Here is a 26,604-nt window from a genome sequence, read left to right as displayed (position 1 = left end):
TGTGATGGGGTGAGTGCCACGCCTATTCACATGGTTAGAGTATGTGATAGGGTGAGTTTTACACCTGTTCACATGGTGCAGTACTGCTCGGCGGCCATTGTTGCTTCAGTGCTGTGCTGGTGGGTTGGTGGGGCCCAGTGCCAGGGTGGCTTTGCCAGACAGCAGGGGCGCTGTTTTACTGCTGGGTCCCGCTGGTGTGGTGCTGCGGTATTGGTGGTCACCGTGCAGCGCTGCGCCAAATTTAGAATAGGGTCCCATTTTAAAGAGGCAATTTTGTTGTGGTGAGTGGGCCTACGCTTTTTGATCAAATTGTATACTAATGCCTCATGTATAGCATGCAGCATAGGGGTAAGTATACGATATATTGTGCTAAGAAGCAATGTAAATTATGCTGAAAAGCAGTTATTAGATAAAAGCATAATATGGCGGATGTGCGATCCAGTTTTTTTTCTTATATATTTTACATCTACATTGGCAAATTCCAGTGAGAGTTTTGGTCAGGTGTTCATAGTGTCAGGATTCCACACTTTCACCAAAATTTTATACTTCTGTAAAATTGTATACTTCTCTACGCAATCTGCCACAATTTTTGCCAAATTTCATCACTGAGACTTTTGGTCATGTGTCCATAGTTCCATAGTGGCACATTTTCGCATCTTCACCAATATGTATTTCTGTCCAGTTATTTTGTAAATAACTGTGGCCTTTCCCTGACACTGTCACAACTGTAGACAGGGAAACACACTCACACGGTGAGACCTAACTTGAAACCAACCCCCTGTTTCTGCCTACTTGCATAGCAAGTCCTAAGCAGCAAGTCCGCAGCTGGTTGACTGTCCCTATGATGGTAAGTGCAAGGAGGCAAACCAAGCACCCCATGGTAAAAACTGCAGGAACCTGTTCACACAGCCAGAACCCTAAACAAACAAACACGCAGAGAAGGGTCGTACAGAAATAGGTCAAAACCAGGAGATCAATACAGTACCAAATCACAGAACGGAGAGTAGTCAAAAATAGCCAAGAGACAAAACCGGACAGGAAACAGGGTACAAAATCACTAGGCAGAGAGAGGTTAGAGGCAAGCCGAAGTCAGATCCAATAGCAAACATCCAAGACACCCAGCAGGGGGTTTAAATAGAGCACCGAGTCCCTGGAACAGAACATAATAGGTCCAGAGACTCAGTGCCCCACTGGACCAGAATACAAGCAGTCCTGAGATAAGCAGGCTGAGCAGTCACTCAGCCTGCATCACAAACATATCTCCCCCAGCAAGCATGTGCGCTCACATCACCAGGGGGCCTGGCTTAAGTGGGACAGCACGAGGGACGTGGTCTAAGTGACGCATCACCTGGAGGCATGGCCCAGGCGGCGAATCACGGAAAGCACGGCCTGTTAGCATGTCTGACACAGTGCTGCCGTGCCCGAGCTCCATACCGTGGCACTGGACCTCGGACAGGTAAGTTGGTGACAGGCGTTTACCCTATTTGCTATTTCTGTCATTGCATTCAAGAGCTTAAAAGGTGGGGAGGAAGGAGAAAAAGAGTGAAAATTCATAAAAAAATTAACAGAGATCCAATCTTTTCATAAAAAGCTGAGCCCTAGGAGACTAGAGGGTGTTTTATAGCATTTTTATAGGTCAATTGGAGCAACTTCAAATTGTAACAGATCAATTCAGTGATCTGAATTTTTTTTTTTATTCGCTGAATCAGACACAAAGTGAATCTCAAGAAGTTGACTCATTTCTAGTGTTGGTGATATTTTGGGAATTCCATAAACATTTATTCTAAATCACTGAAATCACTGGCTTCATGACCCAAAGATGGAACGTTGAAGGTCATAAATTGGCAGTGTTCTTGGTGCTATACTGAACTGTAGGGTCTCTATTTTGGTAGAATTCAACCGTGCATGAAGAAATATAAAATATATCATTCATCATGAAAATACATCGTCAGGAATGATTTGAGGATTTTTGAGGTAGTGGGTAAATAAATGGTGGATACCTGATCTTCTGGAAGATTTTATTCTTTATATCATGTATGGTTTGCAGTGCATAAAAAGAAACATGGTGATTTCTCTATTCACCTAAGGCTGCTTATATATACTCACCATAGAGGTCAGAGGAGTAACTTGAAGCTTCCAGGACCTAATGCAAAATTAGCATCAGGGTCCCTACCTACTATGTGCAATTTATAATACTAGTACTTATAATCCTTACGTAGCAGGATGCTTTGACCCTGATTTAGTGAATACAGAAAGCACTTTCACAGGCAGTTTTGGACATATGTAATGTATAAATAAACTTGGCTAGAAGTGGAGCTATCCAAAGATGCTACAAGGCTAGGAGATGGTATTTTCTCCTGCCTTTCAGATGGTCCGACAGGTCTAATAGGCTGGGGGGGGGGGGGGGGGAGGATATTTTCTTACTCCACATCTTTTAGCAAAGCTAACCCCAAAAGTAACATTCTCATTCAAGCATTGATGATGTTTTTGAAGAAATCATAATAAAAAAAAAAAAATAGGAATTTCGAAGCTTTAACATATTTTTTAATAGTTTATTAAAATTGCAATGGTTAGTTATAATATAATAAATACAAAAAATAAAATTCACTTTACATACATAAATAAATGACATTATATCTCATATATATATATATATATATATATATATATATATGTATATATAAATAGTTTCTGCCTGTCTGGACGTCTGTCTGGGCGTCTGTCTGTCTGTCTGTTCTTTATGCGCAACCAAACGACTGAACCGATCTTCACCAAATTCGGCATACAGGTACATCAGGTGTCCGGGAAGGTTTTAGAGAGGGTCTCAGCTCTCCAGGACGTACCGTTTCTGAGATATTACCAAATAATGACCTGCATTAGCCAATACAAGCCCCCAACTGCCAGGCACACTGTCACATGTCCCTTATCAGCCAATAGAAGCTTGCAGGCCCTTAGTCTCCACTTATACACAGTTTTGCTCCAGGTTTCCATAACAACCCAGACATTTTTCTTCACTGCTATAAGTCAGCTTTAGGCTAGGGCTACACGATGACATGCACAGCCCAGCAGACAGTATGACACAATAGACTTAGATACACAGCAGACAGTATCACACATGATAGGATTAGATACACAGCTCAGCAGACAGTATCACACAGGATAGGATTATATACATGGCTCAGCAGACAGTATCACACAGGATAGGATATTAGATACACAGCTCAGCAGACAGTATCACACAGGATAGGATTAGATACACAGCTCAGCAGACAGTATCACACAGGATAGGATATTAGATACACAGCTCAGCAGACAGTATCACACAGGATAGGATTAGATACATGGCTCAGCAGACAGTATTACACAGGATAGGATTAGATACATGGCTCAGCAGACAGTATCACACAGGATAGGATTAGATACATGGCTCAGCAGACAATATCACACAGGATAGGAAGGAATTCTGTGATTCCTTTCCTAATATCTGCCCAAATGAATTGGTAATCTAAGGCAGTCAAACCAAGAGGACATTATATAAGTAAAAGAAATTAAGAGGTTTAATAATTGCCCAAATGTTTGTGCTCGGGGGAGAAGCTTTCACAGTGTGAGCTCAGTTGTTTACTATGCATTTTTTGGGGGGCAGTGTTGGGACCATAAACTTGCTATATTTTTGGGTTCTAGTCCTTTGTGTATGCCCTCAATGACATTGATACTGATAGGAAATAAATAGTAATGAGCGGCAGGGGTCATATTCGAATTTGTGATATTTTGCGAAAATTTAGAAGCATATTCGTCATATATTCAAGAATTCCTATATTTGTTATATTCGACATTCTTATTTTTTTTACACAATCGGCAAGGTAATGATTGGGTAATATGCGAATATTGCACGCTCAATAGAGGCATGGGTCAAAAATGAATATATAGCACTATAGAATATAGGGCTATATATTTGTTTTTAGAATATTTTTTCCATCTGAACACATGATTCCTCCCTGCTTCTTGCTTGTGGGCCAATTAGTCAACTCAAGCAGGGAGGAATCATGACTTCAGATGGAAAAAATTGACGAATATTTGTCATTATTACGAATATATAGCACTATATTCTAAATATTTGCAAATTTTCAAAGTGCCGATATTCGAGATTAAAATTCGCTATTTGAAAATTTGCGCTCAACACTAGAAATAAATACTATCCCCGATATAACATTTACTCTTTTGTTCTGTAGTACCATTTATGGCAAAGCAACATCTCCATTACCCTAGTGAACATCCAAAGCTTTGAATGATGAGGCTAATTGATTGACAGGATAGGCATATTGATTTTTTTCAATTCAGTTGCCAATCTCACAGGGCTGCCCAGATGATTGCATTTCTTATAAAACACAGTAAAAAAATTAAAAGAATAGACCCATGAAAATGTATCAAAATATAAACTCCTATTAACTGTGGCACCGGACCACACGTGGACCTTCCATGTCATTCATTTCTACATTGGTGGAGTAAGGACGATGTGGAGAGTATGAAGATGATGGGTTTGTTGTGGTAAACCTGAAATAGGGTCCCAAGAACTGCAGGAGACAAAAATGAATTGTTAGAAGTTCCCATTGATCTAAAGAGGATGTTCGGTTTTGTTTTTAATATTAGAATTTTTTTACACCAGTCTGCTGTACTTCTGTAAAAAGAAAAAAAATAATAATAAATGACTCTGTTCCCCGCCACTTCATTCCTGCTCCCTGGCTTCCTTCACTGTCAGTAAAGTTCCTGGTGGACAGGATCATGTGTGTCGCTGCAGCCAACAACTGGCTTCAGCAGTGATGCACCCCAAAGCGTGACCCAGCAATAAAATGCCACTTGGGGACACATTACCACTGAGGCCAATCAATACTGCAAGAGTACGTGCAAACCATGTGAGGAGGTTGATAGATGAGATCCAGAAGACCAGAGAAGGGAGCGAGGAGCCAACAATGGAGCAGAAGGGAGCTGGCTAGTATGTTTTTTTTTTTTTTCCACAGGAACAGCAGGCTAGGTTTAAAAATGTAAATAAATAAAAAAGCTGGACAACCCCATTGAGTTATTGCTAACATACACAATATTTTTAACACATATATGGCTGTTGGGTGTAGTAGTGCTTCTACCCATATATTTTGAGTCATTTTTTTTTAACTAATAAAACTCTTTTTGCTGGAATGTTTGCCCTTTTTTGATATAGTTAAGCTTTGGCTTCACATCCCATAGTGTACAGTAGTCTTCCCACTTCTGTTCTCTTTCCCCTCTCACATTATGCTGTGACACATAATATCTCACACATGAGCCACAGAAGCACAGCTAGATGTAAAACTGCAGCTACATCCCCCTCCTCCCAGCTTAATATCAACTCTATTGTAGAAGACTATTTTTGAAAACTAAAGAAATTGCTGAAACTCTATTGGGACATAAAATCATTGTGGCAAATCAGATTTGGATTGTAGGGCAGCACCTCTCTCATACTGTACGCAGTTTCACAAACCCAGAGCTGGATGAAGAACTGCGGATGCCTCCCCTTTTCCTGACATCTAACATCCACCCTATTACAGTAGACTGCTTTTTGGAAAGCTAAAGAAGTTGTGACAACATTGTGATGAACTAGATTTGGATTTTAGGGCAGTGGATGAAAAAGGTATTACATAGTATTATAGAATAAATGAAGCGAAACAACCGTACATGTTACAAGATGGCACCATCTTGGAAGAGAACTTACCTTAAAAGCAAGAAACACAATTAAGGAAAATGCTGCTACCGCGCCAAGGCTTATAAGAATAACCTTCCAGGATGCAATATAATTTTGAGGATCTGGAGCAAGAGAATGGTGTCAATAGTAGTCAAAACATTGGTAGAAGTATAAAATTTATATATATATATATATATATATATATATAGAGAGAGAGAGAGAGAGAGTAGGTGTTTCCCAAATGGTAGCCTTCAGATAAATACACAGTAGCCTTTTAGTGGTGGAAATCAAAGTAATAAATGTCTTTTATTGTTGGCACACCACAATTCAACAGGCGGCAGGGATCAGCTTACTTCAGGTGACACTTAAAGAAAAACTATTCAGTCTTGAATCTGAAAAATCACATAGAAAGTTTTAGGGCACAGTACCGTACTCCCCACGGAGTGGATGGGGACCTTGCTTTGTCCTTTGTCTCTCGGCAGAGACCCTCTGGTTTTTACTCGGCTCCAAAAACACACAGCTACACAGAGCTCCACCATCAGCCAGGTAATCACCCCTGACCCTGCTGGCTGACTTTTTATAAGCCCGTCAAAACCCGGCCTGTACCATGGGGAACAGCCAACCCCCCCTGCACTTTGGCTGCTCCCAGTAAGAGCCGGCCCGGATTAGCTTTTCACAGCTATGCTAACTATCAAAGTGTCCATCAGCAACTGCTGCAGACATATACACTACTGGCTCCTACTTCACCGAGGCCGGGAACCTCGGTGACACATATCTTCCATCTATGATGGTCCCTTGTGCTTTTCTACAATATCTATATATTTGTGTGAGGCACTTACGGTAGTACAGTGAAGAACCTAGGAAATCAGGGAATAAGCGTAGTCGGTTGTGGTGTGCCGAAACCGAGGATGAGGTAGGCCTGAGAAAGAAGAGGGCCCACCCAAGGAAAGAGATGTGGAAGAAATGAGTTTGTTAAATGAGTGGAGTGGTGGGAGGGTCAAAGTTCAGACCTCGGACGGTGCAGGAGTCAGGTAGAGGGGTGCCCTAAATGGCTGGAGGCGGACCTCAGCCCCTCCCACAAATCCAGGCCAAAGCCTTCACACTTGTGTGAGGCACTTACGGTAGTACAGTGAAGAACCTAGGAAATCAGGGAATAAGCGTAGTCGGTTGTGGTGTGCCGAAACCGAGGATGAGGTAGGCCTGAGAAAGAAGAGGGCAAAAATGAGATAAACCGTTTATTGTATTCGATATACAGGAAAACTCAACCCGACATGTTTTGGAAAGCATTCCTTAACTCCCGTGTTGGATTGGGGATGTAACGTGCGAAAGCGGACGACTTCCAGCGCCCCAATCTCTTAATGACATGAGCCGGGATGTTGGCACTGGGGGCCGTGGACGCGGCCCCGATCCGAAAGGAGTGCCCAGAGTAGTTGGATGCGTTGAGGCCTAGTTGAGTGAGGGATGACCTGACATAGGTCATGAAGGTGGTGGTGGTAAGTACAGACCCACGCAGTTGAAGTAGTGGCTGACAGGGTAGGAACTTGTGATGCTGTTTGTATGCGTCCAGAACCCCGACTGGGCACCATCTGTTCTGCGTAGGGTAGTATGGAATGTTCACGGGTGAGAGCTGACTGCTTTTGGAGTGAGGTAAGGTTAGGATATAATGATCCCCGTGTTTCGTCAAGTGGGAGGCTAGCAGACAATGTGTAGTTTGGGTCGCCGAGGTCGTGGTGAATTCCCCGGGCCTCAGGAATCCGTAGAAGGCCAGGTACATCGCTGTTTTGATGATGGAGTTGGTATCAGCTTCAAAAGGACTGGAGTCTAATAAGTCGGATAGTGCTTTGACAAAGTGACTGTTAATGGGCAGTCTCTGTGTCGGCCGTGCGGGTTCTGTCTTCTGAATGCCCTTGAGTATGGTTTTGATCTGGTGTGAGGCCATGAAACTGATGTTGTTGGGGTGTATGATTAGCATGTGATGTTGGATACCGGTGAGATAGAGCTTGATGGTGTTGTATGACAGTTTGAGCTTGAGGTGGCAAAAAGAAGCAAATCCTAGCCGGGAAGTCATGACAAATGGGTGCGTGATGCTGTGTTCCAACCGGAATTTGTTAAACAGTGCGAATGCTCTGTTGTATGACCTGCGTGTGTTGTCTGATAGTGCAGAGTGGGATAATGACTGGCTATGGCGCATGATGACATCTAATCCAGAATGAGCTGGTGAAATGACGGGGTGATGGAGGCCGTGGGTGACGCTGACGGGAGAGCCTGATGAAACGCCTGAAATTGGAAACGAGACAGATTGTCAGCTGCCGTATTGCACCTTCCCGGGACGTGGAAGCAGTGTATGAAGAAATTGTTGCAAGCTGTCAACCAAGTAAGCTTGCGCAGGAACCTCCTGATTGTGAGGGATTTGGACCGACCCTTGTTAATGATCTGGCAGGTTGCCTGGTTGTCTGAGTAGCATCGGACCGACCTGTTTGCCCATGAATGACCCCACGCCACGGCGGCCGCCACGATAGGGTAGATCTCGAACAGAGCCGAGGTAGTGGAGAATCCTTCCAAACCCTGGACCGCAGGAGGCCAGCTACCCCACAGCCAATTGTTCCCAAAAATGGCCGCGAAGCCTGTGGTGGATGCCGCATCCGACCAGACAGATGGGGAAGAGTCCGATAGCTGAGGGAGGAACATGCTCCTGCCGTTCCAGGCGGACAGAAATCTCCTCCACATACCCAGATCTGCAGTGGCGTGGGCATCCAGGGGCAGCCTGTGAGAGTCGTGAAGAAAAAGGGGGAAAAGGTGCAGAAGCAGTGAAATGAACGAGCGACCCTGGGGAATGATGCGCATGGCAAAGTTCAGGGACCCCAATAGGGACTGTAACTCCTTGCGATTGCAGTTGCCGAGTTGAAGGTAATTGTCTATGTGGTTGAGAATAACCTGGATCTTCCCGAGTGGCAAACTGGCTTGCATGGAGGCCGAATCCAACTGAATGCCCAAGAAGGTGATGAATGTGTCCGGCCCTTCTGTTTTCTTGGAGGAGATGGGTACCCCAAGTTCCCCGAACAGCTTGATGGTGGCCCTGAGGCTGGCGGGAGGGGAGGTGTTCTCCTCCACGAGTAGAAAGTCATCAAGGTAATGCAAGACCATCGGGCATCTTGCTACGTTCAAGAGCAACCAGCATGGTGCCTCCGCGAATGTGACAAAAATGGCCGGGCTACTCTTGGATCCGAAGGTCAACCGGGAGAAAAATAATAGTTTCCGGACCACTTGATGCCATGAAGGTGCCACAGTGACGGGTGGATTGGTAGCAATTTGAACGCATTGGCGATGTCGGTTTTGCTGAGCCATGCTCCGACCCCTGCTTGCTTGATGGCGGTGATGGCGTGATCTATGGTGGTGTATTGGAGTGAGAATTCTTCCGATGGAATGAGGGAGTTTAGACTGGGGTCGGCTGAACCGTGTGGTGCTGATAAATCGATGATTAGCCTCTGTTTCTGGGAAGACTTCCCGGTGACGATGCCAATGGGATTGGTGCGCCATGTGGTGAATGGGGGTGTCTTGAATGGTCCTAGCACGAAGCCCTCTGCGACTTCCAGGGCTATGAGGGCGTCAATTGCGGTGGGGTTGCCTTGGGCGGATAGGAGATTTGGACATTCCAGGGTACCTGTCGGCCTGTGCAGGATGCCCGTGTGGAAGCCTTCGGTCAGACCCGCCACAAGGAAATCCGTGAGATGTCTGGATGGGTGCTGAGACATGAATGCTTCCAGAATGTAACTTCTCAAGTGCTCCGGTATCATGTGCGCCGGGCTGACTTCTTGGTCATCTGGGTTGATGGATGGCACGGCCACTGGCAATCCGGCTGGTGCCGGTGGCGCCGCCGGTGGTGGCACTGCCAAGGAGAGGGATGTGGTGACCGACTCCAGCTTCTCTAACCTGTCGTTGACCCTGTACATGGACGTCATCAAAGAGGCCAGCATGGCGTGTATGTCCCCCGTGCTGGACTGGCTGGGTCCTTCCCCTGCCTCCGCGTTACTGGCTGACGTGCGCAGTAGACGGAAAAGCTCCGCTTTCCTTGCCGTGGCGGGGAAGGGAATCTGCCGTCTCCTCAATTCTGTCGTGATACGCGGAACTGTCCAGGATCTGATGGATGCTGGGCTAGAAAGATCGTCTCCCTGGGCTAAGGTGATGGATCTGGCCGGAGTGCCAGGAAGGGAAAAGTTCTCACTTCCTTCCAGAGACATGCTAAAACAGAATAGTTTGTTAGTGTGGGGAAACACAGGATCGTGCTGGCAAGCTAGCTATTAGTGTTGAGCGCGAATATTCGAATTACGAATTTTTTTCTCGAATATCGCAATTTCGAGATTTCGCGAATATTTAGAATATCGTTCTATATATTCGCGAATTCGAATATTCGTATTTTTTTTTTTTTATTATAATATTTTTTTTCTTTCCCACTTCTCTAAAGTTGTTCTTACCTGTCCTTTGGATTCCTGGCTTCCTGGCTGCTCCAGTCAGTGGCGTTTTCAACTTACTGCTATATTCCATATTAGCTAAATTACAATCTAATCTATATGTGTATTTTACGAAATTTCGCAAGTTGCGATGCGAGTAATATAACACGAAATAATCGCATGAAGATTTCAATTTAGCACTGCTATATTCCATATTCTAGCCTAATATGGAATATAGCTGTGCTAAGTTAGCACTGCTGTATTCCATACTAGGCTAGAATATGGAATATAGCAGTGCTAAGTTGAAATCTTCATGCGATTATTTCGTGTTATATTACTCGCATCGCAACTTGCGAAATTTGCAAATGTTCTTAATATTGCTCTAACTTCGTCTTTTAGAATATTACGAATATTCTAAAAGACGAAGTTAGAGCAATATTACGAAATTTCGTAAAATACACATATAGATTGTAATTTAGCTTATATAGTGCTATAATCCCTTTTTTTTTCCTCTAATTTTTTTTGCCTCTTCTGAACTTAAGTTTTGTAAAATATGTACACTGTTAAAAAATATTACTATAGCAGTATATTAGCTTAAATACAATCTATGTGTATTTTACGAAATTTCGTAATATTGCTCTAACTTCGTCTTTTAGAAATTTCGTAATATTGCTCTAACTTCGTCTTTTAGAATATTCGTAATATTCTAAAAGACGAAGTTAGAGCAATATTAAGAACATTTGCAAAAGCCGAAATTGCGATGCGAGTAATATAATACGAAATAATCGCATGAAGATTTCAACTTAGCACTGCTATATTCCATATTCTAGCCTAGTATGGAATATAGCAGTGCTAACTTAGCACTGCTATATTCCATATTAGGCTAGAATATGGAATATAGCAGTGCTAAGTTGAAATCTTCATGCGACTATTTCGTATTATATTACTCGCATCGCAATTTCGGCTTTTGCAAATGTTCTTAATATTGCTCTAACTTCGTCTTTTAGAATATTACGAATATTCTAAAAGACGAAGTTAGAGCAATATTACGAAATTTCGTAAAATACACATAGATTGTATTTAAGCTAATATACTGCTATAGTATTATTTTTTAATAGTGTACTTATTTTACAAAACTTAAGTTCAGAAGAGGCAAAAAAAAAATTAGAGGCAAAAAAAGGGATTATAGCAGTATATTAGCTAAATTACAATCTATATGTGTATTTTACGAAATTTCGTAATATTGCTCTAACTTCGTCTTTTAGAATATTCGTAATATTCTAAGAGACGAAGTTAGAGCAAATCACGAAATTTCGTAAAATACACATATTAGCCTAGCCATAGTCAATTAGCATAGGAACGTTGCCTTATACTATCAAGATAAATAATCGCAATACGCGAAAAAAAATTCGTATATTATTCGCGATAATTGGAATAATTACGAATATTCGATTTCGACGAATATAACACGAATATTCATTCGAATATTCGCGAAATATCGCGAAATCGAATATGGCACCTCCCGCTCATCACTACTAGCTATGCCGGATGGCGAAATAATTAAGCCTAAGATGGTGACAGGTGAGGCCCTGCTAATTGCCGAGCGGCTTGAGAGGCACTATCTATGAGTTGGCGCGAGGGGTTGATGAGGCCACTGACGTGGTGGCAGGAGTGTGAGGCCTCTCGGTGACTTGTAAGACAGGACTAGGGAAAGGGAGTGACAGGTGAGGCCCTCTCTATGCAACAGCGAGGCGGCTTACTAACGAGTGGCGCGATGGGCGGCTGCCTCCGAGCGTGTGAGGCGGGGTGTTGGCCTCGCGGACCACTGACTGATGGCGGAGCCGAGAGGGGGATACTCTAGTGGGATTCCGACGCCCCTAATGCCAGCACGCTGACCCTAACGGGATGGAGTGAAATGTAGGAAAAAATAGACGATTGAGCAGGTGTACGTACCTGGTAGCAAGAAAAATCACAGGATACGTGCAGCGTAAATAAGAATGAGCTTGACCGCCTGAAAGAGGGGTAGACAGAAGTGTTATGACGAGAGTTTGACAGCGGTCTGGATGTTAGCATGACCTGAGGGATTGCGCCATGAGTTGCAATGGTGACCCGGTATGGTGGATGTAGTGTGAAATGTAGAAATGAACCGGGGGTAGTTTGTTTTGATCATTCTTTTTTTTTTTTTTTTTTTTTTATTATCCATATGGCGGGTTTTATTTTTATTTTTTTATTTTTTTTATTTTTTTTTGTGGCGGGTTGTTTGTTTTCCCATATGCGGGTTTTTTTTTTTTTTTTTTGTCATGTGGCGGGGGTGTTTTTTTTTTTTTCATATGGCGGGTTTTTTTTTTTTTTTTTGGCGGGTTTTTCTGTTTTCCATATGGCGGGGTTTTTTTTTTTTTTTTTTTTTTCCGTGGCGGGTTTCCCTGTTTTTCAATATGGCGGGTTTATATATATATTTTTTTTTTTTACTATTTCCCAATGCGGGTTGTTCTGGTGGTTTTGTGTGAAGCGTTTTGGTTTTTATTGCAGTGGATTTGGTAACATGGATGTGGCGCCCCCCTCCTGAATGTGCTGGCTGATGGAGGGGAGCGGTAGCCGAAATCTTGAGGTGCGTGGTGCAGGGGTGTATGTGCAGGCACCCCTCGGCTCCCCCTCCCCCCCGCACAGCGCACGCGCGCGGCACCCGGCCGGCCGCCGGTCACTGCGCATGCGCCGTGGCCGTGCACGCGCCGCGCCCCCGCCGCGCATGCGCAAACCGGGCGTCGGGACGCGGCGGACGCCATTGGCAGCGCGGCAGGAGGACGGAGACGCGGGGAAGAGAGGGACCGTGGCACTGGTGTGGTGTGTGGAGAGGGAGCGTGGAGCGGTCGGGTTGCGGTGAGCAACTGGTGACTTGTGAGAGTGCGGGCGTGCCGCTGAGCTGGGCGAGGGGAACAACTTGCCCAACAAAGTAACAGAATGGTCCATGCACGTGACAGCCTGATGCATATATATATTTGTGTGTGAGGGGAAGGAAAGTGTGGGATGATGGTGAGGAGGGGAACGGCGTTGGTGGCTGCCATGGGGATCTGGTACAACGTGTTTGGCAGCGCTGGGAGTGGGGATGTGGTGTGGTGACCGTGTGCATGCATGATCGGAAAACGTAGCAACATGAAACCGTGACAGGAGTGAAACTGTGACATGGTTTGACAAGGAAAAAGTGAAATGAACGAGCTGGTACAGGGGCAACCGTGAGGCCCTGTGCTGTACCGCAGACATGAAATGATAGTGACTTGTAACGAGAATTTGTGACATGAGTGCAAAGTTTGGTGAAATGAAATGAGCCGGTACAGGGGGCAACCGTGAGGCCCCAGCTGCACCGTATGGATGACTCATAGTATACCGGGCAAAACTTCCAAGACTCAGCAACTCGCAGGTAACTCTCCAGTAACTCCACCAGCGACTTCCTCCTTCAAAGTTCAGACCTCGGACGGTGCAGGAGTCAGGTAGAGGGGTGCCCTAAATGGCTGGAGGCGGACCTCAGCCCCTCCCACAAATCCAGGCCAAAGCCTTCACACATATATTATTTAGAACCTCATGAGAGGCAACTCCTGTAAAAAAGCAGTCATAGGGGAGGATCAGCGGATCGCTCTGGTACCGCATTTCCTACTGGCCCATTTGGGGGGGCACTATGGGGGCATCTGGGGGCATTTCTTAATTGGCACATTATGGGGGCACTATGGAGGCATTTCTTACTGGCACATTATGGGGGCATCTGGGGGCATTTCTTACTAGCACATTACAGGGGGGCTATGGGGGAGAGGCACTAAGAGGCATTTTTACTGGCACTTTATGGTAGGCACTATAAGGAAGAGCAGCACTATGGGGCATCTGGTGGCAATATAGGGGCATTATTTGGGGGCACTATGGGGGAGAGGAGCACAATGGGGGCATCTTGTGGCTCTAAAGGAGCCTTTTTTACTGGCACATTATAGGGGGCACTATGGCATTTGGTGGCACTAAGGGGGCATTCTTTTAATGGTACATTATGGGAGGCACTATAGGGGAAAGCACCACTATGGGGCATCTGGTGGCAATAAAGGGGCATTATTTACTGGCACATTATGGGAGGCACTATGGGGGAGAGCGGCACAATGGGTCATCCGGTGACACTATAGGAACATTTTTTACTGGCACATAATGGAGGTCACTATGCTGGAGAGAAACACTATGGGGGCATCGTGTGGCACTAAAGGGGCATTTTTTACTAGCAAATTATGGGGGGCACTAGGCTGGAGAGGAGCACTATGGGGGCATCTGGTGGCACTAAAGGGGCATTTTTACTGGCACATTATGGGAGGCACTATAGAGGAGAGCAACACTATGGGGCATCTGGTGGCACAATAGGGGCATTTTTACTGGCACATTATGGGGCATTATGGGTGAGAGGAGAATTATGGGGGCATCTGGTGGCACTAAGAAGGGGGACTTTTTACTGCCGCATTATGGGGGCACTATAGGGGCATCTGCTGGGGGCACTCAGAAGGGACATTTTTGTACTGGTATATTATAGGGGGCACTATGGGGAAGGGGGAGAGGAGCACTATGGGGGCATTTATTGGGGCACTATATAGGGGTATTTTATACTGGCATACATTATGGGGACATTAGCTCAACTGAGGGAGTATTTTCTGTACTGTTATATTATAAGGAGAATTATTACTACTAGGGGGCATTATGGTGGGCTGTACTACTACTCTGTAACCTGATTACTAGTATGGGCACTATTGGGGCATTATTGCTACTAAGTGTGCTTTGGCGATTAATTATTTCTATCGGTGGGATTTTGGGGAGCACTATTACTTTGGTGGGCACCCTGGCACAGTATCAGCTTAGAACAATATTTTTTTTGTGGACATTATGTTTATACTATTAGTGTCCAGTACACTATTTACTGGGTGCTTTTATTTTTTTGAGAGCATTGTGTGCCAATAATTATTGAAAGGGGCACTATCTCTGTGGTACAAGTACTTTTAGGGGGACTGTTTCTGCAGTATAGTATTGGGGAGCACAGTATTGGGGGTGGCAGAATGGGATGTTCAGAAGATATGAGGATGATGGGATACTAATGTCTGTGTGTCAATCTCTGCAGAGACTGAATGGAGAAGATGAGAAACATCTACATCAAAGGTGACATCACTGGATGTAAGAGGTATGTGGCACTATGTAGCAGAGGAGATTCTCCGGCTCCTCCCCCTGCCATTTGCAGAAGGAGGATTCAGAGCTGGGTAGCTAAAAGCATGGTGGTGGCTGCAAATGGAGCAGGGGGCTTCAGCCTGGTGAGGGCAGTCGAGGGGGGGGGCAGTCGAGGGGGGCAGCAGGCCACGGGTGGATGGTGGATGGGAGGGAACCATAGGTTTCGAGCAGGATCCGGGGTGGAGATTCCTGGCTGTAGCCTGCTGTTATCTATTACAGTTGTAAGGAAAAGTATGTGAACCCTTTGGAATAATATGGATTTCTGCACAAATTGGTCATAAAATGTGATCTGATCTTCATCTAAGTCACAACAATAGACAATCACAGTCTGCTTAAACTAATAACACACAAAGAATTAAATGTTACCATGTTTTTATTGAACACACCATGTAAACATTCACAGTGCAGGTGGAAAAAGTATGTGAACCCTTGGATTTAATAACTGGTTGAACCTCCTTTGGCAGCAATAACTTCAACCAAACGTTTCCTGTAGTTGCAGATCAGACGTGCACAACGGTCAGGAGTAATTCTTCACCGTTCCTCTTTACAGAACTGTTTCAGTTCAGCAATATTCTTGGGATGTCTGGTGTGAATCGCTTTCTTGAGGTCATGCCACAGCATCTGAATCGTGTTGAGATCAGGCATATTTTCTTCTGTTTAAGCCACTCTGTTGTTGATTTACTTCTATGCTTTGGGTCGTTGTCCTGTTGCAACACCCATCTTCTGTTGAGCTTCAGCTGGTGGACTGATGGCCTTAAGTTCTGCAAAATGTCTTGATAAACTTGGAAATTCATTTTTCCTTCGATGATAGCAATCCGTCCAGGCCCTGATGCAGCAAAGTAGCCCCAAACCATGATGCCCCCACCACCATACTTCACAGTTAGGATGAGGTTTTGATGTTGGTGTGCTGTCCCTCTTTTTCTCCACATATAGTGTTGTGTGTTTCTTCCTAACAACTCAAATTTGGTTTCATCTGTCCACAGAATATTTTGCCAGTACTGCTGTAGAACATGCAGGTGCTCTTGTGCAAACTGTAAACGTGCAGCAATGTTTTTTTGGACAGCAGTGGCTTCCTCTGTGTTATCCTCCCATGAAATCCATTCTTGTTTAGTGTTTTATGTATCGTAGATTCGCTAACAGCGATGTTAGCATATGTCAGAGACGTTTGTAAGTCTTTTGCTGACACTCTAGGATTCTTCTTCACCTCATTGAGCAGTCTGCGCTGTGCTCTTGCAGTCATCTTTAAAGGATGGCCACTCCTAAGGAGAGTAGCAGCAGTGCTGAACTTTCTCCATTTATAGACAGTTTTTCTTACTATGGACTGATGAACAGCAAGGCTTTTGGAGATACTTATAACCCTTTCCAGCTTTATGCAAGTCAACAATTCTTAATCGTACGCCTTCTGAGAGCTCTTTTGTGCGAGGCATCATTCACATCAGGAAAAGCTTCTTATCAAAAGCAAACCCAGAACTGGTGTGTGTTTTTTATAGAGCAAGGCAGCTGTAACCAACACCTCCAATCTCATCTCATTGGTTGGACTCCAGTTGGTTGACACCTCACTCCAATTATCTCTTGGAGATGTCATTAGTCTAGGGGTTCACATACTTTTTCCACCTGCACTGTGAATATTTATATGGTGTGTTCAATAAAAACATGGTAACATTTAATTATTTGTGTGTTTAAGCAGACTGTGATTGTCTGTTGTCGTGACTTAGATGAAGATCAGATCACATTTTATGACCAATTTGTGCAGAAATCCATATCATTCCAAAGGGTTCACATACTTTTTCTTGCAACTGTATATAATGTGAAGCAGGCAGTGCAGCCAGGGCAGACCCTCCCCTCTCCGTATAATGTGTTGAGCCAGGCCACCCGGGCCTACACACCTTAAATATCATGCAGCTCCTCTTCCACTCCTCTTCGGGACTTCAGGAATAGGAGGGAGGATGTGCAAATTGGTATAGCTCCTGCCACGGAGCTACGTGGGGGGCAGTGTTTGAAACAGAAATTGGTGGTGATTCCAGTCACAGAGGGGTAAGAATAGTTTGTAGGAGGGGCTTATAGCAATGAGTGGGGCCAACATTTTTATGTGTGGCGCGCCACATTTTAATTCATGGGAGGGCTTATAATAATGGGCGGGGTCAAAAATTGTTTCTCCTCATATCCCCCTAGACAAAATTCCTCGGTGCTCCCCTGGGTGGATGTCCCTATATTTAGTATTTTACCTATGTTGTTTTACTAAAGATGTATGTCACAGGACCTATTAACAGGTTTAGTACACTTAGAACAATCAATTTAAGGTCAGTGACCAAAAAAAATACTGTATATATGCACAGTAATATAATATTTGAAGATTTGGAGACACTGTAATGAAATTTCTGGGGATCTGAAGACCAACGTCACATGATCAACATGTCTATTAACAAATAGAGATCTCCATAATAAGCGTGTTCAGGGTGTGACTGTATTCTACATCTGCTGTTTGTTTGCTCATGTTTTAATACGTTTTCTTAACCCTTTTCAGCCTTTGCTCCTGGCTATTTGGCTTTAATTTATAATCGGGCCATAATCATTGCTGTGCACACCATAATCTTCTATATATATAAAAAAGGACATATGCATGCATATATGTGTGTATGTATGTACTGTATGTGTATATGTTCCCCGATCACTCAAAAACGCAACCTTCGATTTCACCGAAACTTGGTATACACATCCCTTGCTACCTGGAAAGAAATCTTGTGGGGGTCTCAGCTCTCTAGGACGTTCCTGAGATATTCCTAAAAAATGACCTGCATTAGCCAATACAAGACTGATTGTCTTTCTATTTATATGCCAACTGCCATACACACGGTCACATGTCCCTTATCAGCCAATAGTAGCTCGCAGGCCCTTAGTCTCCACATACACAGCTTTATTCTAGGTTTCCATAACAACCCAGCCAACCCAAATCGCACGACACATAGGGCATATCTACACTGCTACATGCATCCATCTTGGATGGATTTTTTGCGACTGTCGTGCTTCAATCGCAGCATGTCTCGGTGCGACACCATAGCCTATCATTATAAAAATTGTTGAGACAAAATGTCGCACAACACATGTCATTGTGTAGCCCTAGCCTTAAAGGGGCAGGGCGTTATGGAGGTCACTGTTAATGGGCGGGCACTGTGGAGATCACTGTTAATGGGCAGGCACCGTGTAGGTCACTGTTAAAGGGGCGGGCACTGTGGAGGTCACTGTTAAATGCGGGGGCACCGTGTAGGTCACTGTTAAAGGGGCGGGCACTGTGGAGGTCACTGTCAAAGGGACAGGCATTGTGGAGGTCACTGTTAAAGGGGTGGGCACCGTGGAAGTCAATGTTAAAGGGGCGGGCACTGTGGAGGTCACTGTTAAAGGGACGGCCACCATGTAGGTCACTGTTAAAGGGGCTGGCACTGTGCAGGTCACTGTTAAAGGGGCTGGTACTGTGGAGGTCACTGTTAAAGGGGTGGGCACCGTGGAAGTCAATGTTAAAGGGGCGGGCACTGTGGAGGTCACTGTTAAAGGGACGGCCACCATGTAGGTCACTGTTAAAGGGGCTGGCACTGTGCAGGTCACTGTTAAAGGGGCTGGTACTGTGAAGGTCACATAAAGGGGCAGTCAATGTCTGGGTCACTTAAAGAGGTGGGCACTGTGAAGGTCACTGTCAAAGGGGCGGGCACTGTGGAGGCCACTGTTAAAGGGAAGGGCTCTGTGGAGCTCACTGTTAAAGGGGCGGGCACTGTGGAGGTCACAGTTAAAGGGATGGGTACTGCAAAGGTCACTGTTAAGGGGACGTGCTCTGAGGAGGTCACTTAAAGGGGCAGGCACTGTGGAGGTCACTGTTAAATGCGGGGGCACCGTGTAGGTCACTGTTAAAGGGGCGGGCACTGTGGAGGTCACTGTCAAAGGGGCAGGCATTGTGGAGGTCACTGTTAAAGGGGTGGGCACCGTGGAAGTCAATGTTAAAGGGGCGGGCACTGTGGAGGTCACTGTTAAAGGGACGGCCACCATGTAGGTCACTGTTAAAGGGGCTGGCACTGTGCAGGTCACTGTTAAAGGGGCTGGTACTGTGAAGGTCACATAAAGGGGCAGGCAGTGTCTGGGTCAATTAAAGAGGTGGGCACTGTTAAGGTCACTGTCAAAGGGGCGGGCACTGTGGAGGCCACTGTTAAAGGGAAGGGCTATGTGGAGCTCACTGTTAAAGGGGCGGGCACTGTGGAGCTCACTGTTAAAGAAGCAGGCACTGTGGAGGTCACAGTTAAAGGGATGGGTACTGTAAAGGTCACTGTTAAGGGGACGTGCTCTGTGGAGGTCACTTAAAGGGGCAGGCACTGTGGAGGTCACTGTTAAAGGGACAGACACTGTGAAAGTCACTGAGAAATGCATGGATACTGTGGAGGTCACTGAGAAAGGGACGGACACTGAGGAAGTCACTATTAAAAGGGCAGACACTGTGGAGGTCACTGTTAATGGGGCAGGGTACTGTATAGGTCACTGTTAAGGGGGCATGCCCCTGAGAAGGTCAATGTCAAGAGAGTGAAATGCTGTGAAACTCACTGTTAAAGGGGTGGGCTGCTGTTAAGCTCAAAGTTAAGGGCACGGGCTGCTATAGACGACCCATTGTAAGAAAGCGCTGCACTTTTGGGAGGGTCAGTGTTAAGGAGTTAGGGGCAGAGGAGTTCACTGTTTAGGGGGCGGGGTGCTGTAGAGGTCACTGTTATGGAGCATACTGTCGATATCTTTTAACGACACACAGAACATTCATTAAATGAAATACATTAAATATACCCGTGCAAAGCCAAGTTCTTCTGCTAGTGTTACTATAAAAAAAGCATATAATTTCAAATAACTGCTTAGATTTTTTTTTTACTTACCAACGTTAATTGCATTCTGTGTATTTTGTTCTGCTAAAACATTCACATCAGTAGTCCTTCCTGTAGATGTACTTCCGGTAAAGATACTAGTGCTTCCAGTGTTCGCAGAGGGGTTACCAGTGAAAGGACTAGTACTTCCTGTTTTTGCAGTGCTTGAAGATGTTGTTGCCAGTGTGGCTGTACCTGTTGTACCTGGACTTGTTCCTGTGGCTGGTTTTGTGGCTAATGTTATAGCTGGTGGTGTTGTGGCTGGTTTTGTGGCTGATGTTATAGCTGGTGGTGTTGTGGCTGGTTTTGTGGCTAATGTTATAGCTGGTGGTGTAGTGGCTGGATTTGTGGCTGATGTTATAGCTGGTGGTGTTGTGGCTGGTTTTGTGGCTGATGTTATAGCTGGTGTTGTTGTGCCTGGATTTGTGGCTGATGTTTTATCTGGTGGTGTTGTGGCTGGTTTTGTGTCTGATGTTATAGCTGGTGATGTTATGGCTGGTTTTGTGTCTGATGTTATAGCTGGTGGGGTTGTGGCTGGTTTTGTGTCTGATGTTATAGCTGGTGGTGTTGTGGCTGGTTTTGTGTCTGATGTTATAGCTGGTGGTGTTGTGGCTGGTTTTGTGTCCGATGTTATAGCTGGTAGTGTTGTGGCTGGTTTTGTGTCTGATGTTATAGCTGTTGGTGTTGTGGCTGGTTTTGTGTCTGATGTTATAGCTGTTGGTGTTGTGGCTGGTTTTGTGTCTGATGTTATAGCTGTTGGTGTTGTGGCTGGTTTTGTGTCTGATGTTATAGCTGGTGGTGTTGTTGCTGGTTTTGTGTCTGATGTTATAGCTGGTGGTGTTGTGGCTGGTTTTGTGTCTGATGTTATAGCTGGTGGTGTTGTGGCTGGTTTTGTGTCCGATGTTATAGCTGGTGGTGTTGTGGCTGGTTTTGTGTCTGATGTTATAGCTGTTGGTGTTGTGGCTGGTTTTGTGTCTGATGTTATAGCTGTTGGTGTTGTGGCTGGTTTTGTGTCTGATGTTATAGCTGGTGGTGTTGTTGCTGGTTTTGTGTCTGATGTTATAGCTGGTGGTGTTGTGGCTGGTTTTGTGTCTGATGTTATAGCTGTTGGTGTTGTGGCTGGTTTTGTGTCTGATGTTATAGCTGGTGGTGTTGTTGCTGGTTTTGTGTCTGATGTTATAGCTGGTGGTGTTGTGGCTGGTTTTGTGTCTGATGTTATAGCTGGTGGGGTTGTGGCTGGTTTTGTGTCTGATGTTATAGCTGGTGGTGATGTTGTGGCTGGTTTTGTGTCTGATGTTATAGCTGGTGGTGTTGTGGCTGGTTTTGTGTCAGATGTTATAGCTGGTGGGGTTGTGGCTGGTTTTGTATCCGATGTTATAGCTGGTGGTGTTGTGGCTGGTTTTGTGTCTGATGTTATAGCTGTTGGTGTTGTGGCTGGTTTTGTGGCTGATGTTATAGCTGTTGGTGTTGTGGCTGGTTTTGTGTCTGATGTAATAGCTGGTGATGTTGTGGCTGGTATTGTGTCTGATGTTATAGCTGGTGGTGTTGTGGCTGGTTTTGTGTCTGATGTTATAGCTGGTGGTGTTGTGGCTGGTGTTGTGTCTGATGTTATAGCTGGTGATGTTGTGGCTGGTTTTGTGGCTGATGTTATAGCTGGTGGTGTTGTGGCTGGTTTTGTGTCAGATGTTATAGCTGGTGGGGTTGTGGCTGGTTTTGTATCCGATGTTATAGCTGGTGGTGTTGTGGCTGGTTTTGTGTCTGATGTTATAGCTGTTGGTGTTGTGGCTGGTTTTGTGGCTGATGTTATAGCTGTTGGTGTTGTGGCTGGTTCTGTGTCTGATGTAATAGCTGGTGATGTTGTGGCTGGTATTGTGTCTGATGTTATAGCTGGTGGTGTTGTGGCTGGTTTTGTGTCTGATGTTATAGCTGGTGGTGTTGTGGCTGGTGTTGTGTCTGATGTTATAGCTGGTGATGTTGTGGCTGGTTTTGTGGCTGATGTTATAGCTGGTGGGGTTGTGGCTGGTTTTGTGTCCGATGTTATAGCTGGTGGTGTTGTGGCTGGTTTTGTGTCTGATGTTATAGCTGTTGGTGTTTGTGGCTGGTTTGTGGCTGATGTTATAGCTGTTGGTGTTGTGGCTGGTTTTGTGTCTGATGTAATAGCTGGTGATGTTGTGGCTGGTATTGTGTCTGATGTTATAGCTGGTGGTGTTGTGGCTGGTTTTGTGTCTGATGTTATAGCTGTTGGTGTTGTGGCTGGTTTTGTGTCTGATGTTATAGCTGTTGGTGTTGTGGCTGGTATTGTGTCTGATGTTATAGCTGGTGCTGTTGTGGCTGGTTTTGTGTCTGATGTTATAGCTGGTGGTGTTGTGGCTGGTTTTGTGGCTGATGTTATAGCTGGTGGGGTTGTGGCTGGTTTTGTGTCTGATGTTATAGCTGGTGATGTTGTGGCTGGTATTGTGTCTGATGTTATAGCTGGTGGTGTTGTGGCTGGTATTGTGTCTGATGTTATAGCTGGTGGTGTTGTGGCTGGTTTTGTGTCTGATATTATAGCTGGTGGTGTTGTGGCTGGTTTTGTGTCTGATGATATAGCTGTTGGTGTTGTGGCTGGTTTTGTGTCTGATGTTATAGCTGTTGGTGTTGTGGCTGGTATTGTGTCTGATGTTATAGCTGGTGGTGTTGTGGCTGGTTTTGTGTCTGATGTTATAGCTGGTGGTGTTGTGGCTGGTGTTGTGTCTGATGTTATAGCTGTTGATGTTGTGGCTGGTTTTGTGGCTGATGTTATAGCTGGTGGTGTGGCTGGTTTTGTGTCTGATGTTATAGCTGGTGGTGTTGTGGCTGGTTTTGTGTCCGATGTTATAGCTGTTGGTGTTGTGGCTGGATTTGTGTCTGATGTTATAGCTGGTGGAGTGGTGGCTGGTTTTGTGTCTGATGTTATAGCTGGTAGTGTTGTGGCTGGTTTTGTGTCCGATGTTATAGCTGGTGGTGTTGTGGCTGGTTTTGTGGCTGATGTTATAGCTGGTGGTGATGTGGCTGGTGTTGTGTCTGTTGTTATAGCTGGTGATGTTGTGGCTGGTTTTGTGGCTGATGTTATAGCTGTTGGTGTTGTGGCTGGTTTTGTGGCTGATGTTATAGCTGGTGGAGTGGTGGCTGGTTTTGTGTCTGATGTTATAGCTGTTGGTGTTGTGGCTGGTTTTGTGTCTGATGTTATAGCTGTTGGTGTTGTGGCTGGTTTTGTGGCTGATGTTATAGCTGGTGGTGATGTGGCTGGTGTTGTGTCTGTTGTTATAGCTGGTGATGTTGTGGCTGGTTTTGTGGCTGATGTTATAGCTGTTGGTGTTGTGGCTGGTTTTGTGGCTGATGTTATAGCTGGTGGAGTGGTGGCTGGTTTTGTGTCTGATGTTATAGCTGTTGGTGTTGTGGCTGGTTTTGTGTCTGATGTTATAGCTGTTGGTGTTGTGGCTGGTTTTGTGTCTGATGTTATAGCTGGTGGTGTTGTGGCTGGTATTGTGTCTGATGTTATAGCTGGTGGTGTTGTGGCTGGTTTTGTGTCTGATGTTATAGCTGGTGGTGTTGTGGCTAGTGTTGTGTCTGATGTTATAGCTGGTGATGTTGTGGCTGGTTTTGTGGCTGATGTTATAGCTGGTGGTGTTGTGGCTGGTTTTGTGTCTAATGTTATAGCTGGTGGTGTAGTGGCTGGTGTTGTGTCTGATGTTATAGCTGGTGGGGTTGTGGCTGGTTTTGTGTCCGATGTTATAGCTGGTGGAGTTGTGGCTGGTTTTGTGTCCGATGTTATAGCTGTTGGTGTTGTGGCTGGTTTTGTGTCTGATGTTATAGCTGGTGGAGTGGTGGCTGGTTTTGTGTCTGATGTTATAGCTGGTGGTGTTGTGGCTGGTTTTGTTTCTGATGTTATAGCTGGTGGTGTTGTGGCTGGTTTTGTGTCCGATGTTATAGCTTGTGGTGTTGTGGCTGGTTTTGTGTCTGATGTTATAGCTGGTGGTGTTGTGGCTGGTTTTGTGTCTGATGTTATAGCTGTTGGTGTTGTGGCTGGTTTTGTGGCTGATGTTATAGCTGGTGGTGATGTGGCTGGTGTTGTGTCTGTTGTTATAGCTGGTGATGTTGTGGCTGGTTTTGTGGCTGATGTTATAGCTGTTGGTGTTGTGGCTGGTTTTGTGGCTGATGTTATAGCTGGTGGAGTGGTGGCTGGTTTTGTGTCTGATGTTATAGCTGGTGATGTTGTGGCTGGTTTTGTGGCTGATGTTATAGCTGGTGGGGTTGTGGCTGGTTTTGTGTCCGATGTTATAGCTGGTGGTGTTGTGGCTGGTTTTGTGTCTGATGTTATAGCTGTTGGTGTTGTGGCTGGTTTTGTGGCTGATGTTATAGCTGTTGGTGTTGTGGCTGGTTTTGTGTCTGATGTAATAGCTGGTGATGTTGTGGCTGGTATTGTGTCTGATGTTATAGCTGGTGGTGTTGTGGCTGGTTTTGTGTCTGATGTTATAGCTGTTGGTGTTGTGGCTGGTTTTGTGTCTGATGTTATAGCTGTTGGTGTTGTGGCTGGTATTGTGTCTGATGTTATAGCTGGTGGTGTTGTGGCTGGTTTTGTGTCTGATGTTATAGCTGGTGGTGTTGTGGCTGGTTTTGTGGCTGATGTTATAGCTGGTGGGGTTGTGGCTGGTTTTGTGTCTGATGTTATAGCTGGTGATGTTGTGGCTGGTATTGTGTCTGATGTTATAGCTGGTGGTGTTGTGGCTGGTATTGTGTCTGATGTTATAGCTGGTGGTGTTGTGGCTGGTTTTGTGTCTGATATTATAGCTGGTGGTGTTGTGGCTGGTTTTGTGTCTGATGATATAGCTGTTGGTGTTGTGGCTGGTTTTGTGTCTGATGTTATAGCTGTTGGTGTTGTGGCTGGTATTGTGTCTGATGTTATAGCTGGTGGTGTTGTGGCTGGTTTTGTGTCTGATGTTATAGCTGGTGGTGTTGTGGCTGGTGTTGTGTCTGATGTTATAGCTGGTGATGTTGTGGCTGGTTTTGTGGCTGATGTTATAGCTGGTGGTGTGGCTGGTTTTGTGTCTGATGTTATAGCTGGTGGTGTTGTGGCTGGTTTTGTGTCCGATGTTATAGCTGTTGGTGTTGTGGCTGGATTTGTGTCTGATGTTATAGCTGGTGGAGTGGTGGCTGGTTTTGTGTCTGATGTTATAGCTGGTGGTGTTGTGGCTGGTGTTGTGTCTGATGTTATAGCTGGTGATGTTGTGGCTGGTTTTGTGGCTGATGTTATAGCTGGTGGTGTGGCTGGTTTTGTGTCTGATGTTATAGCTGGTGGTGTTGTGGCTGGTTTTGTGTCCGATGTTATAGCTGTTGGTGTTGTGGCTGGATTTGTGTCTGATGTTATAGCTGGTGGAGTGGTGGCTGGTTTTGTGTCTGATGTTATAGCTGGTAGTGTTGTGGCTGGTTTTGTGTCCGATGTTATAGCTGGTGGTGTTGTGGCTGGTTTTGTGGCTGATGTTATAGCTGGTGGTGATGTGGCTGGTGTTGTGTCTGTTGTTATAGCTGGTGATGTTGTGGCTGGTTTTGTGGCTGATGTTATAGCTGTTGGTGTTGTGGCTGGTTTTGTGGCTGATGTTATAGCTGGTGGAGTGGTGGCTGGTTTTGTGTCTGATGTTATAGCTGTTGGTGTTGTGGCTGGTTTTGTGTCTGATGTTATAGCTGTTGGTGTTGTGGCTGGTTTTGTGTCTGATGTTATAGCTGGTGGTGTTGTGGCTGGTATTGTGTCTGATGTTATAGCTGGTGGTGTTGTGGCTGGTTTTGTGTCTGATGTTATAGCTGGTGGTGTTGTGGCTAGTGTTGTGTCTGATGTTATAGCTGGTGATGTTGTGGCTGGTTTTGTGGCTGATGTTATAGCTGGTGGTGTTGTGGCTGGTTTTGTGTCTAATGTTATAGCTGGTGGTGTAGTGGCTGGTGTTGTGTCTGATGTTATAGCTGGTGGGGTTGTGGCTGGTTTTGTGTCCGATGTTATAGCTGGTGGAGTTGTGGCTGGTTTTGTGTCCGATGTTATAGCTGTTGGTGTTGTGGCTGGTTTTGTGTCTGATGTTATAGCTGGTGGAGTGGTGGCTGGTTTTGTGTCTGATGTTATAGCTGGTGGTGTTGTGGCTGGTTTTGTGTCCGATGTTATAGCTTGTGGTGTTGTGGCTGGTTTTGTGTCTGATGTTATAGCTGGTGGTGTTGTGGCTGGTTTTGTGTCTGATGTTATAGCTGTTGGTGTTGTGGCTGGTTTTGTGGCTGATGTTATAGCTGGTGGTGATGTGGCTGGTGTTGTGTCTGTTGTTATAGC

General features: G+C 45.2%; 1 protein-coding gene across 1 annotated transcript in view; it reads right to left on the bottom strand.

Annotated features, from left to right (window-relative positions):
* Nucleotides 1-21,546, bottom strand: part of LOC122919706 (mucin-5AC-like) — a gene marked incomplete at its 5' end in the record, with an annotated part of 89,100 nt that extends 67,554 nt beyond the window's left edge. The window contains 5 exons of the mRNA XM_044268889.1: nt 4,466-4,571; nt 5,741-5,832; nt 9,165-9,949; nt 12,112-12,169; nt 20,292-21,546. Coding sequence (XP_044124824.1) covers nt 4,466-4,571; nt 5,741-5,832; nt 9,165-9,949; nt 12,112-12,169; nt 20,292-21,546 — 2,296 coding nt within the window. The remainder of the gene's footprint in view (nt 1-4,465; nt 4,572-5,740; nt 5,833-9,164; nt 9,950-12,111; nt 12,170-20,291) is intronic.
* Nucleotides 21,547-26,604: the final 5,058 nt, after the last annotated feature.

This window comes from Bufo gargarizans, chromosome 9 (genome assembly GCF_014858855.1).
Source record: "Bufo gargarizans isolate SCDJY-AF-19 chromosome 9, ASM1485885v1, whole genome shotgun sequence".
Lineage (NCBI taxonomy): Eukaryota > Metazoa > Chordata > Amphibia > Anura > Bufonidae > Bufo > Bufo gargarizans.
The sequence above is the reverse complement of the archived record's forward strand: the minus strand, read 5'-3'. Positions and strand labels throughout refer to the sequence as shown.